The sequence below is a fragment of the Ictalurus punctatus genome, chromosome 1, assembly GCF_001660625.3.
Source record: "Ictalurus punctatus breed USDA103 chromosome 1, Coco_2.0, whole genome shotgun sequence".
Taxonomy (NCBI): Eukaryota; Metazoa; Chordata; class Actinopteri; order Siluriformes; family Ictaluridae; genus Ictalurus; species Ictalurus punctatus.
The window spans coordinates 19,344,396-19,357,024 of NC_030416.2; the positions used below are offsets into that span (position 1 = coordinate 19,344,396).

At 37.9% G+C, this 12,629-nt stretch overlaps 1 protein-coding gene across 3 annotated transcripts in view; it reads left to right on the top strand.

The window, feature by feature from the left end:
• The first annotated feature begins 272 nt into the window (after positions 1-272).
• Positions 273-12,629, top strand: part of pde1ca (phosphodiesterase 1C, calmodulin-dependent a) — a 51,750-nt gene continuing 39,393 nt past the window's right edge. For 2 of the 3 annotated variants that reach the window (XM_017478417.2, XM_053682434.1), the window contains exons 1-2: positions 274-734; positions 4,688-4,714. In XM_017478417.2, the coding sequence (XP_017333906.1) occupies positions 604-734; positions 4,688-4,714 (158 nt within the window). In that variant the 5' untranslated portion in view covers positions 274-603. Of the gene's footprint in view, positions 735-4,687; positions 4,715-12,629 lie in introns of all 3 variants that reach the window. The other variant, XM_053682433.1, reaches the window with a different exon arrangement.

Genomic DNA, 12,629 nt, shown 5'->3' on the forward strand with positions numbered 1-12,629 from the left:
TCTCTCTCTCTCTCTCCCTCTCGCTCTCTCTCTCTCTCTCTCTCTCTCTCTCTCTCTCTCTCTCTCTCTCTCTCTCTCTCTCTCTCTCTCTGCCAGCCTAAACATAGTGCTCTGTGCTCAGTGTGCATTGATTGTGTCCCTGTTCTGGCAGAAGGCAGGTTGTGGCACAGGCATGCACTGGTAGCTCTTTGATGCATAGATCGTCAGCATTGCTCTAATCTCCTCCGTCTCCACCCCCCACCCCCCCCCCCCCCACCCCCACTTCATCTTTCTGCATCGTATTCGTCAGAGCAAGCATGGCCCTTCACAGCTCTTACCCTCTTACTGCATACCTGACCACAGAGCTGGTGACAAACACTCTCTCAGCATGAAGGGGGTAGCCTGCTGAGAGAGAGAGAGAGAGAGAGAGAGAGAGAGAGAGAGAGAGAGAGAGAGAGAGAGAGAGAGAGAGAGAGAAAGAGAGTGGATGAGGGACAAGCTCCAGCTGTCACTCTAACAGACTCCGGGCTATAGCCCGCTCACAATCCCACAACACTTGGAACAACACTTTGGAACAACACTTCAGCTGCTGGATCTGTTCTGGCCACCGGATAATCCACGTTCATGTCGTTTTGCCTGGTTGACATTTTTGACATGGAATCACCAACCAAGGAGATTGAGGATTTTGAGAACAACTCTCTGAAGTATTTACAGCCGGAGCAGATAGAGAAGATCTGGCTGAGACTGAGAGGACTGTGAGTAGAGCTTTTTGCACTTTTTTGCACATGTCTCCATTTCCTGTTGTATGTGCTATATTTTTTATTTATTTAAATAAAGGCTTTTTACGTTCAGGCACAATCATATTTATCACTTGTAATTATGTTTCAATTTCATTTGTTTTAATTATGGTAGCAGATGCTTTATTTCATAACATTTTCAAAGGTTCTGGCAATTCATTATGGCAAGCATCCTCTCTCAAAAGTATGTATACTCTTTTAGAGAGCTACAGTAAATCTCACACATCACTTAAATTTAAAAACAGACATTGATGAGGTGAGTATTCAATATGCTGTAGTCCTAAGTTGAGCTAAACAAAGTTAACTCAAGGCTACCCTGAATTAAACAGACAAATTTATTCTTAAATGTATATGCAGAACTGCACTGATCAGAATTCAATTATTGTAATTCAAATGAGATATTACAATACAAGGTATCTGCTGATCTCCACAGAGTTACAGTCTAATATGTATAATATGTAGTAATGTAGTAGAAATGAGCAAAAAGTAGAGAGAGACATTGCCTGGGTTGAATGCATTAATGGCAGCTTTGGGTAAAGCCTATAGACTGTTGCTTTCTGTTCTACTGAAGTAGTTAGAAGGAGGTGATGTCCAAATTATACCTACACACTTTCCTAAATTGCAAAAGGACCCATAATAATAATTTATCTAATAGCAATGAGGAAATTAGAGGAAATGAATTAGTGTGGGCAGTGATACACATTGGAACATGTTTTGTTTCTATTCATTTATACAGATAAAACTGTCAATCTCAATTTTTGGAATCCCAATCTAGTCTCTGTGTGATTTCTGTATTTATAAATGTATATATGTGTGTAAACGTATAAACGTGTGTATGTATGTGTTCAGATGGAAGAGAATTGGCTCTGTGGTGTGTGTGTGTGTGTGTGTGTGTGTGTGTGTGTGTGTGTGTGTGTGTGTGTGGTGTCTGTTTGTGCTTCTGTGTCGTGACAGCCTCAAGACTGATCTAAGTGTGTTCAGTGTAATATTCCAGTCTTTGTATGCAGGCACTTTTAAAACCAATGGTCTATTTGTTAAAAAGAAATACAATAAAATGACAAAGTGGATCATGGGTTAGTTAGCTAGTTAGCATACCTATCAAACCAGACTAATTAAATGTACATTTTTGCTAATGCTGGTTCTAATAGAATTTCCAAACATCTTTTACAGCAAAATAGTGTTTGCTTTGTTTTTTTCTGAATGTGTAAGCTTGCATGCAGCAAGCATTAAACATTATAATTAAAAGCATGCTTTTCTACTTGCTGGTTTGCGTTTCACAAATTGGAAAACTTTTAATCTTGTTGGTTTGGAAATTAATAACGTTATTCTGTTAGATAGAATTTATGATAGATTTAATCTGGCCACAGTTTGAGATGGTTTATTTGTCAAGGGAAGGTTTTTAAACAGTGATTCGAGCCTAAACAGGCAATCCAATCTGGCAACCTTGATTTCTATGTAACTGCCTTATCTGCAGATAGGTATGTGTTTGTGTGTGTGTGTGTGTGTGTGTGTGTGTGTGTGTGTGTGTGTGTGTGTGTGTATGTATGTGTGTGTCTGTGTGTGCCAGTGTGTGCTCCTTACTTTACTGATTTGACATGAAAAAAATTCTGATTTGTGCATAGCAAAATTGCCTGATTTTCCCATTTGGGTGGGTTAAAATAATAATATTGATAATAATATCACATTTAACATGAATCCAAAGTGAAAGTAAAAAGAGGATGGCAATTTTACACTGAAGATTATTTTGTTTCTATTTTTTAAATAGGGTGAAAGGGCATCCATTATAACCCCCCTTCAAATTAAGACCTGGTTATGACTAAAAACACCCCCTTGCTATAGACACACCACTGCTAGGCTAGCCCTACCAATTATTTTGCAGGACCATAATCTGAATATACAGGTTCTCCAGAGAGCTATCGTTTGTCCGTTCACTATCTCAGCCCATCAGCAGTGCCACAGAGCCAGGCTAATGCTGATTGAATGGTGAAATGTAAGCTATCATCCATGTTGCACCAAATTGCGTTTCTCCTCCTTGGATTTGTTGAGGCCAGCCACAGGACAACAGATAAGAGTGCTTAAGGAAGGCAAAGCCATGTTCTGGCTGGCTTTATTTCCTTCCTAAATGCTTTTAGTGGGCTTGTTGGTTTTTTATGGCCCTCCTGGTACTGCTGGGAGAATTGGGTCTGCTGATGACACACAAGGTCACGGGGTAAGCCAGACTGCCATAAATGTTTCAGTCTGATGATTGTAGTAATAGCAGAGATACGTATCAAGATCAATCTATAGGCTGAGCGGTGTGTACTGTACGTTTGTGTGTGTCTGTCTTTGTGTGTTTGCCATTTGTATGATAGAGATTAGAATAGATAAGAAGATTAAATGGTTGAAGATTGAAAGACTGGGGGGCCTCCTGTTGTAGGGATGATGATGTGATGAGAGAATTTTATCACATTGAGGTCATATTTTAGGTTCACCCTTATTCTTTTAGAATTATAGCCATGAGAATCATATAATCAGAGGTACAGATTAATTGGAGTATAGCTTTAGCATAAGACCTAAAAATATAAGCTGATTAAGTATGTAGATAACTTTGAGACAGACATGGTGCAATTCCACTTATATCATTAGTAATAAAGAAACTAAACGAAAAAAAGAAACCAAGAAGACAAAAATATTTGTTGAACATGTGTTACTATTTGTGGATACAGTTTAAGTCTAAATTGTCTTGGGAATGTGTGGTTTTTCTTACACAGGTCACTTAAAACAATTCTGAGACATAAGAATTGAACATAGAGGCTAATTTGATGTTTCAATTCAGTATTATTCTATTGACTGGTAGTTGCACAAAGAGGTTATGTCAAAGCTACAGCAGTGACAGTGACACTACACACTGTCCTGGTTTTTTCTGTAAATAACAAAATCTTAAAATGTCAGAAAATACATCTAATAATATTATTATTATAATGTAACATATGTAACCTATAATAACATAATAATGTCATTATTAGTTACATTTTCACAGCAACATAAATATGTTATCTTAGTAATAAATGTATACGTACCTTTGTGCTGATGCGAATTCTTTCATTCTAAAAATATAGCGCTTTTCAAATGATTGAATAAGTATAATGCATTGTATTAAAATGAGCACACAATTTCATTAGCTTTAATGTCAGATATATAAAGTAGTTTCTGGCTGTATCATTGTGATAATGCATATTTTAAACACGCTGAAGTTTCACTGTATGTCTGTTTGACAGGATACAATTTAAAAGTGCCGAGATGAAAAATGGTAAAAACATCCTCATTTTATTGCTGCAGTAAAGGAATGGACAAAAAGCTCTCCTAGGTTTTGCAGTGTACCATAAGTAAGCAGATGCAGGATAGAGGGACTCTAGACTCCAATCCTCCAACACTGGACCTGGACCACTGTTTAGTACTTCTCTTGCTCAAAGACACCCGATTCAACCACCCCAGTAAATGACCTGTATTTTAATAGGTGTGTTAGAGGGGACAAATCGCCAAACGGGGCAGAACTTTGGGCCACTTGGGCTGAAAGGGTAGAACCCTGGCCTAGTATGTTATAAGAGGACCATTTTCCTGTACTTTTATAAATATTTGTGTGTTCTTTAGTGAAGATACTCTGTCAGCCACAAACATCAGGACTAAGCTATATCAAACTCGATATTGCTAAGTAGCAAAACTGTTATTTCAGTTATCACGAAGTCTGATGATTCAGGGCTTTATGGGAGCCAACTTAGGTGTACTAATTAGGACGTTCAGTGAAGAACCAGCAGTACAACTTGCATGGCCATTAAAATCCTGTAAAGTCCTGTGACCTCATTCCAGCGTATCAGTTCATACAGCAAAGTGAAATAAGGATTGTTTCATGTTTCTTTTCTCATATTTTTCAGGAGAAAATATAAGAAGACATCACAGAGGTAAGATCTTTGCATGTAGGACACAGTGATTGTGGTATCACTGTATAAAGTGCATTCTGTAAAATAAAAACAAACCAACCAATCAAAAAAAACAAAACAAAAAAAAACAAACACACAAAACACTGTCACTCATAGTAAACACAGTTCTTCCGAACATATCAATATTCTTGTATGTGTATTACATTCAAATACCAATAACTATAACCTACTGTGTGTTAGTTAACCACAATGTCTTAAAAAAGAGACTTTCTGGATGACCTCTTAATTGTGTATTTGCTAACAGGAAGTGTGTATTTGTTAGAGCTGACAGAAGGTTAATTCATGTTTGAATAAACTGTCTCTGAGCTCAGTATAAACCTCAGTTGTTTATTAGGACTGTTATGTATGTTGATGTACACAAACAGATTTACGAGTGCATGTATGACTGTACTTGTGCCTGTACATTTGTGTACTGTGATTTGTGTGTGTGAGAATGTGTGTGTCTATGGAAACATAAAGTTATATCAGACAGTTAGGAGGTGAGGGGCTAATGGGTGCCAGCAGGATTACTAGCCTACTTGATATCACTGCTGTATCATCCCTGACCTTGGTGTAGGCCTGTTACTCTTTTAATGAATTAAATACACACGCACATACAAAGATGTAAACAAAGGTAAACAAAAAAATCTCCTCCTGACATTACCCAGAAACAAAACCAAGGAAGTGTTCTGGCCACAGCTGAATGCAATCCGGCCAGCGAGCTGACATGCAGACATAAACAGCCAGCAATAGCTCCTGTATCTCCAGTCCTTCTTCGTGTGTCATGGTTTTACGGGTGTGTATGTGTGTCCGTTGATAAGTGTTTGATGAGCTGGCAGGGTGTGTAAGAAGAATGTGAGGGTGTCTGTCTGTGTGTATGAGTGTGGACCAATGCTGATATCTATAGTCATCAGATTTAAGGACAAAGCATCAAATAAATAGAACTGTACATATAACAACTGAAAAGTAGCAAAATAGTAATAATTCTATTTGAAAAAAATCAACCAAAAGCCTAATGGTTTCTTAATAATTTTGCTTTTCCCACATGTGCACATAGGAGAGCAGCACACAGAACAGTATTGTACCAAGAGAATAAGTCAGATGAAACACTATCACCTCCAGGGTGTGTTTGTGTGTGTGACTTTGGTCTCAGAAGGGTTGTTTTATTGCACATAATTATAACTATCAGCCAGGTTTGTTTGGCTTTCTGTTGTATTCACACTCAGATAATGCCCCCCTGTCCAAATCCCATCCCAAGCTCTCTTGTCAGATTCACATACTCACAAACCCATTGATCTCCTGCTCCCTGAGCTAATAGTGTTGACCAGTGTTGACTGTGCAAATCCAGGCTAGGTCACTCTAATGTAGTTACAGTGATCCAAATAAGATGTTCCATGAACTACAGCAGTCATCTACTGTATGATGACTCATACTGTTAGATGAATATTACATTTTGGTCCCAGGTTTATGTGCAATCAGTATGGCTTAAGAAGGTGAGGATACTTGGAGACAGAGAGAGAGATTCATTTAAATCCCCGTCATATGGGAAACGGAATCATGACATCTGTAGCGAAAGTGCAGAGCAGAGCTGTCATGCTCCTATTGCATCCAAAGTAATCAAGTTCTCAGATGGGCAAATAAATTTACTTGCATCTTATTTTCCTTTTTCATCAGTAGATGCTTCAATAGATTTTTGAAGCGTGTTGCTGTCTGAAGTCCAATACATGGCCTCACAAGTAAAGTAAATAATCACAGAAAACTCTGCAGAATGTTAAATATCTGTACTATTCTGGTTGTTGCATTTTAATCATACCTTACTGTTAGTTCAGGAATAACACTTGCTTCTTAATGACATCCTTAGTGACACACAGCTCTCTGAATCATTGCATTATTCAAGGCACAAGCACGGCCGATTCTGGCCATAGATGAAACCTATTTTGAAAAACAGGCAATCTGTAGTACAAAACTTTCCACCTTTTTGTCTCACTATGGCTTTTCACTGATTATTCGGCATTGCTTTAGGTGCCGACATATTCATTCACTGATTGACTGCATGCAAAGGCAGCCTTTCCCTTGAAGACTTGGCTGAAGTCCTCAAAGCCAGAACCTTCTCATATCTACCCTGCAAATATGATCTTATGGGTCTCTGTTTTCATGTTCCAGTCACACTGTTGTCTGGCTGCTACTCTTGCTGTTCTTTCTTATGAAAATTTGAGCACTTTTTATCAGAACAGTGACCGCGCTTGCATTTTAACTGTCTTTTGAATCTAATTCTCTACGAACCAAATAGCAAAATATTTTAACATCAGATACTATTGCGTGTTCTGTAGTACTTCAAGTTAGTCTCTAAAGAGCTTCTTGACTTCTTCCACTGTGTCAAGGACCTCTAGATTTCATTCAGTGTCATTAGTTCCTCATTCTAAACCTTGTTGTAGGCTTTGATGAAGCTCTGTTGCAGGGATGTAACAGATATAACAGATCTTTACTGCATAATTAATATGTTAGATCTCATCTCTCATCTTATCAAGTAAAAATTTGAGTCTTTAAATTGTTGACTCACAGAGCCTCCATTTCAAATTGTTCCTTTTCTGCTTTGGCCTGGAAATCTTGTTCACATCTAAGATTTTATCAACAACTCATTACATTTCTTGACATTTTTCTGGCTACCAGAGATGAAATATTTTAATTGGCGTTGTACAGTTTTTAATTGAACTAGCCATGATCAGGGTTTCAGCTCTCAGCTCTCTAGCACGGATGTTTTTCACTACTTGTCTCTTGACCCAAACTCATTTTCAAGCTATTGAGAAACGGCTCACAGAGTCCATGGTGGATTTAATTGCCATCAGTGTGGCCTTTTCTGATAATCTAATTAGAGCTGGCTTCCCAGTTGGAGGCAGATCATATTCACGCAGCCATAGAAGACCCCCGAACCCTGTCGTCGACTCAATCTGTTTTCCACTCATGGTGTAATAAACGTGATGCTCAAACAGAATGTCCTCCAGATGGGTTTTGTTTACATGCTCTTGTCAGCTTTTAATGATATTTTTCCCGCCTTTCTTTTTAACCTTTTGGCTCTACATTTCTGGTTCTCCTAATCCAGACCTAACTGAATGGTGAATATGTATTCCACCGATTTGTAGTGGTGGTCCTCAGTGTAGGGGAGATAAATATTTAGTGACTGCTCTCAAAGAGCAAATTCCTTTTACACATCTGAATGGATTGCTGTGTCTTACCTTTAGACCATAACATCACAAACATGAGTTAGTCACTGGTCTATAGCACCTTGTATGATGTTTTATAAGTGCTATTTTCTGTGCTTTCAGAATGCCTAGAGTTGAGACATCTTGCCTTGTCTTGCCTCTTCACTGACTGATTTTCGCTTCTTAATTGATTACTTCACACCCGGTGTATCACAGACTACATATCTGATAATTAAATGAGATAATTACTGAGGCATTTACCCAATGATTTCACCTCACAACTTTTTCTCCCCAGTGCACCCATGGTTCTGTCGTTTTGTGTGAGATGAATGTAAAGAAGGACATTTAAATCAGCAAAGTAGAGTTTCTTCTCACTGACATTATAATTCATGCATTGTTTCTTCCACTTCCTCATACACCCTAAATGTATGCCTCTAATCTGTTTCACCGATCTTCATAGTTGATCACATGCACTGCATGCAAACCATAATTGCCAGGGGCTAGTGGGAATAAAAAATTGTGGTGTCTGTGAAAACATAAATTACTTTTAAGTTTATCTCATGGTGCAGGGAGCACCCTCAGATTAGCCCAGGCCTCCTCAAGCTCCCTAGGTGCTTTACACACATTGAGTACAAGAAGACTAAGCTTTCTGTTCATTAAGATTTCTGTTTACGTGACCACCTGTCCAATACAGAGATTGGACAAAAAGTCCATAATGAATCTCAAAGGACACGCCCAAGGTGAGCCAAGAGGTGATATCTGTGGTTCACATAGATATACATAGATAGTGCTTCACTATATACACTTAAAATATACATAAGGGAGATAAGAGTTGGCCGTATATACATATTATACAATATATAATAATATAAAACACAGCGTGCAAAATTTGAACTTTTCGTTAGTGTGTGACATTAAAAAACCCATGCTATATGACTGCATTTCTTATTTGTAATGCATTTCAAATATCTAGAGTTTAAATAGCTTAGTAATTTCTGCTAGTTTGCACTTTAAGGCTTTTTCTTCTGCTTCTTAAGAATATGTGAAAGTATGGACCTTGAAATATCAACACGTGAGGTCAATGAAGAACAGAACAGCTTAACACTCAGTCCATCAGTCCTGCAGGAGGCTTCACATGAAACATGTTATTGTTCATCAGAGGTTGGAAGTGAAAACTCATTTTTGGTCAATATAGTACTGGTTTATTTTAACTTCATATAAATGAGTTTCACAAGGAAAAAAAGGTTTGCATGTACAAGTAATCCTCTAATTTATTCAAAGATTGAAGTTGTTTATGTGATGCTAATGTTTGTGCAAGATGATTGAAGCCTTTTAGGTTGTTGTATCTGTAAACATTCATTTATAGCCCGTCTCTGTGGATCTCTTTCCCTGTCTCCCCAAGTGTTGCTTCTGGTCATTGTTTGAATGTAATACCATCCATGACCTTGGTCAACAATGCACATATCTGGAGGAAATATAAACTTAACCTTCTCTCAGTTCCAAATATTGGTGGGGAAACAGCAACATGTTTTCTGAGGGAGGTAGGAGCTTTTGGCAGTGGAAAGAGCAGCAGCTCGGCAGAACTAACCCAGCTGGGCTGGATTTGGCCACAGCTGACTGATCATACACAATACAGCACATCAAGGGCCCAGGTCGTGGGAGCGCAGCAGGGGCAATATGAAAATATTTTATTTGTGACAGCACTCAGGCCCCAAAGCCAGAAATGAGAACACTGTTCACAGGAAGCTATGTCAACTCTTGGTCCTTGTTCTCCACTGAGATTTGCGTTCTTAAGCTTGTTAGGCAATGTATAGCATTTCTTTATTCTCTGACATTACTATATAAAGCTAATGTAATTTAGTGTTGAGTGTTTAGCCTTTGTACAATAGAATATTGTGAAGTATTGTGTTAAATTCTGTAATACATGTACACAGCTCTGTCTATATGTGTTGTAATCTATATGTCAAATCTGTATACTCAATAGTCATTGTAAGACACTATTCTGGGAAATCTACTATAAGTGAAAGCTAAAAGTATCCCATGAGTTGTCAAGAATCTGCTGTTATGTGAAATTATTAGGATTTTCCAGTGTTTCTTTCATGTGTTTTACGTGTTTATGTGGTCAAAACGAGTTCTTAAGAACTGTGAACACAAAGTGTTTTTCAATATCCAAGTCCATTCTGAAGCTGCTTTGCTCTCTACTGGCATTTTTTGTTGGTGGTTTTCTGGATTTTGTTCATAGTATGGAGATTTTATATGGGCACTGAACTTGAGTGACTCTCCAACTTTGCTTTGCCAGATACGGTGGGCTGAAATGCTTTGGGCCATATTCTGATCATCATGTCAGCATAAGTTGGTCAAAACCATGGTAGTGTTAGAAAACCCAGTTAATTATTGAAAGTACTAGTAACTTTTAGCCAGTAGCTAGGGAAAGATCCATTGAAAGAAGCAGTGTGTGTGCACACGTGTGTGTGTGTGAGTTTGTGTGTGTGTGTGTGTGTGTGTGTGTGTGTGTGTTTGTAAATTCTGAGACAGACTTAAGTTGTTGTGTACCAGACTGTTTTAGCAAATCAGTCCACTGCAGTCTTCATTTGACTAGCTTGATTAGATTGATTAGCTAACTTGACAGGATTTCTTAGAAGACATATAATCATAAAATATGTACACAACATTGTTCGTTAAAATTTGAGACAAGTAAAAATTTGAGACAAGTAAAATTTTTTTTTGACGTTTATGCTGATGGATGGCTTCCAAGATTACATGCTTTACAAGATTTTATTCAGCATTAGCTTGGTCGCCAGTATAATTTAGCAGTCTATTAGCCACTAAGCTATACAGCAGGGGTGCTAAAATATTAATCTTAGAGATCCTAAATTTTCACAAAGTTAACGGTACTCAGAAAGGTAGGACAAATGAGCAAAGAGAAGTTCTAAAATGTATAATTATGTATATGAAAACATAGTAATTTATGAGGAAAAACAATCAACAAGTTAAGCGCAGATTGCTCATTGTTGCTGAAATAATATGAAATAATGATATTCTAGCTGGTTTAAGGTTGTGGTCTTTGTTCTGTGCTAGTCGGGCTCAATAATGGTATGTTTGGTGTCATTGCGAACCTTTGTGTTACCAGTATTCAAAATGAACATGATTTCATTCATCAAATGTGTTTTTTTTTTTTTTTTTCATGGAGAATGAACACATTTTGTTAACTGTTATTTTTATAGAGCAAGGATAGCACAGTTAGTAGCATTGTCACCTCACCGCTCCAGGGTCCCCTGTTTGAGTTACTATTTACACCATTACATCATTCAATCTGTGTTCTCCCTGTCATGTGGGTTTCCTCTGCATTCTCTTTTTTCCCTCCTACCTCCCAAAGTTTAGTGTAAATGTTGTGAATATGTGTATAAATTGTACCCTGCTATGGCCTGGTGCCACAGTTATATTCAGTTAATTAAATCTCTAGGATTTCGTGATTTTCTGATTGCAGAAATGAATGCAAAATCAAGCAGACGCCGCAATATTTGGAGGAGTTTGCAATTTTTCAAAATTACCGCAGATTTGGGCAAAGACGCATCATGTGACATCTTCACAATTCAGCCAAAGCCCACATTGATTCATGTGCATCGAACCTGATTACAGCTAAAAGGTTTCATTTACCAACAAACATCACTGCGAAAGGCCGTGCAAAATAATTTAGTGCAACTGCAGTTTCACCAGTTCAAGTCGTTTTCCGCAAAAAAAGCACAAAAAAGTTTCATCGCAAATTTTGCTAAAGGCAGCAGCAAAAATCAAGCATTTTTGGCTGCAACAATCACAAAAAAATCTGCAAAATCCTGTACATTTTGACATGGCTGAGTCATAATAATAACCAATTTACTTTCTCACAGCCCATGGGAAGCTAGATCACATTTTGGCCCTGGACTGTGAATAGGTTTCCTTTGCTGCTTGACATTTCTCTAATTTAAGTGCTGTCTTTGTGAAGCGGAATTGTATGGACTTGTATTGTAGAGTATGTGCAATAAAAGTAATGTCTACCTATTTATTATACACCAGTGATTCCAGTATACAGGTGATGATTTGGTTCAGACTGCAATCTGTACCTTTTACAAATGATGCATTAAAGTAAACATGCTATAATCTTATAACTTATAATTCATCACTTAACCTGTTACATGTGATGAATTCATTTTGTTTCTCAGTCGAGTCCAGTTGATACCAGTAGTGGAGTCCCTCCCATTCTGTCATATGCTGGTCCCTGGGGAAATTATGTCAATACCCAGGCAATACAAAATGATGTTTTTCTCTATGGAGGACCCTTTGAAACTGCCACTGTGCTCGCAAAATGTCATGTTGTGAAGCATTAGTGAATAAATACTTCCTGCAGCACACAGTCTAAACACGTTCAGCCTCCAAGTGTTTTGTTTACCATCTGTATGCGTAACACACACACGCTGAAAAGTCACTAGATGACTGATTAGTCTTTGCATCATGATGGAGTGCACTGGTGAGCTCGGTTGATCTGTAACCTTCCTCATTGCCTTGGGTGCCATTAAATTTAGTTCAGAGTATACTGTTATTCAGTTTGCTTAATAATTTAAAGGTTCGTGTGAAGATATTGACTGACATGGAAATAATTGTTTAGTATGGAATAGGCGTGTATTCTAAATACTCAGTAGATATCAGAAATGTGAACGCCA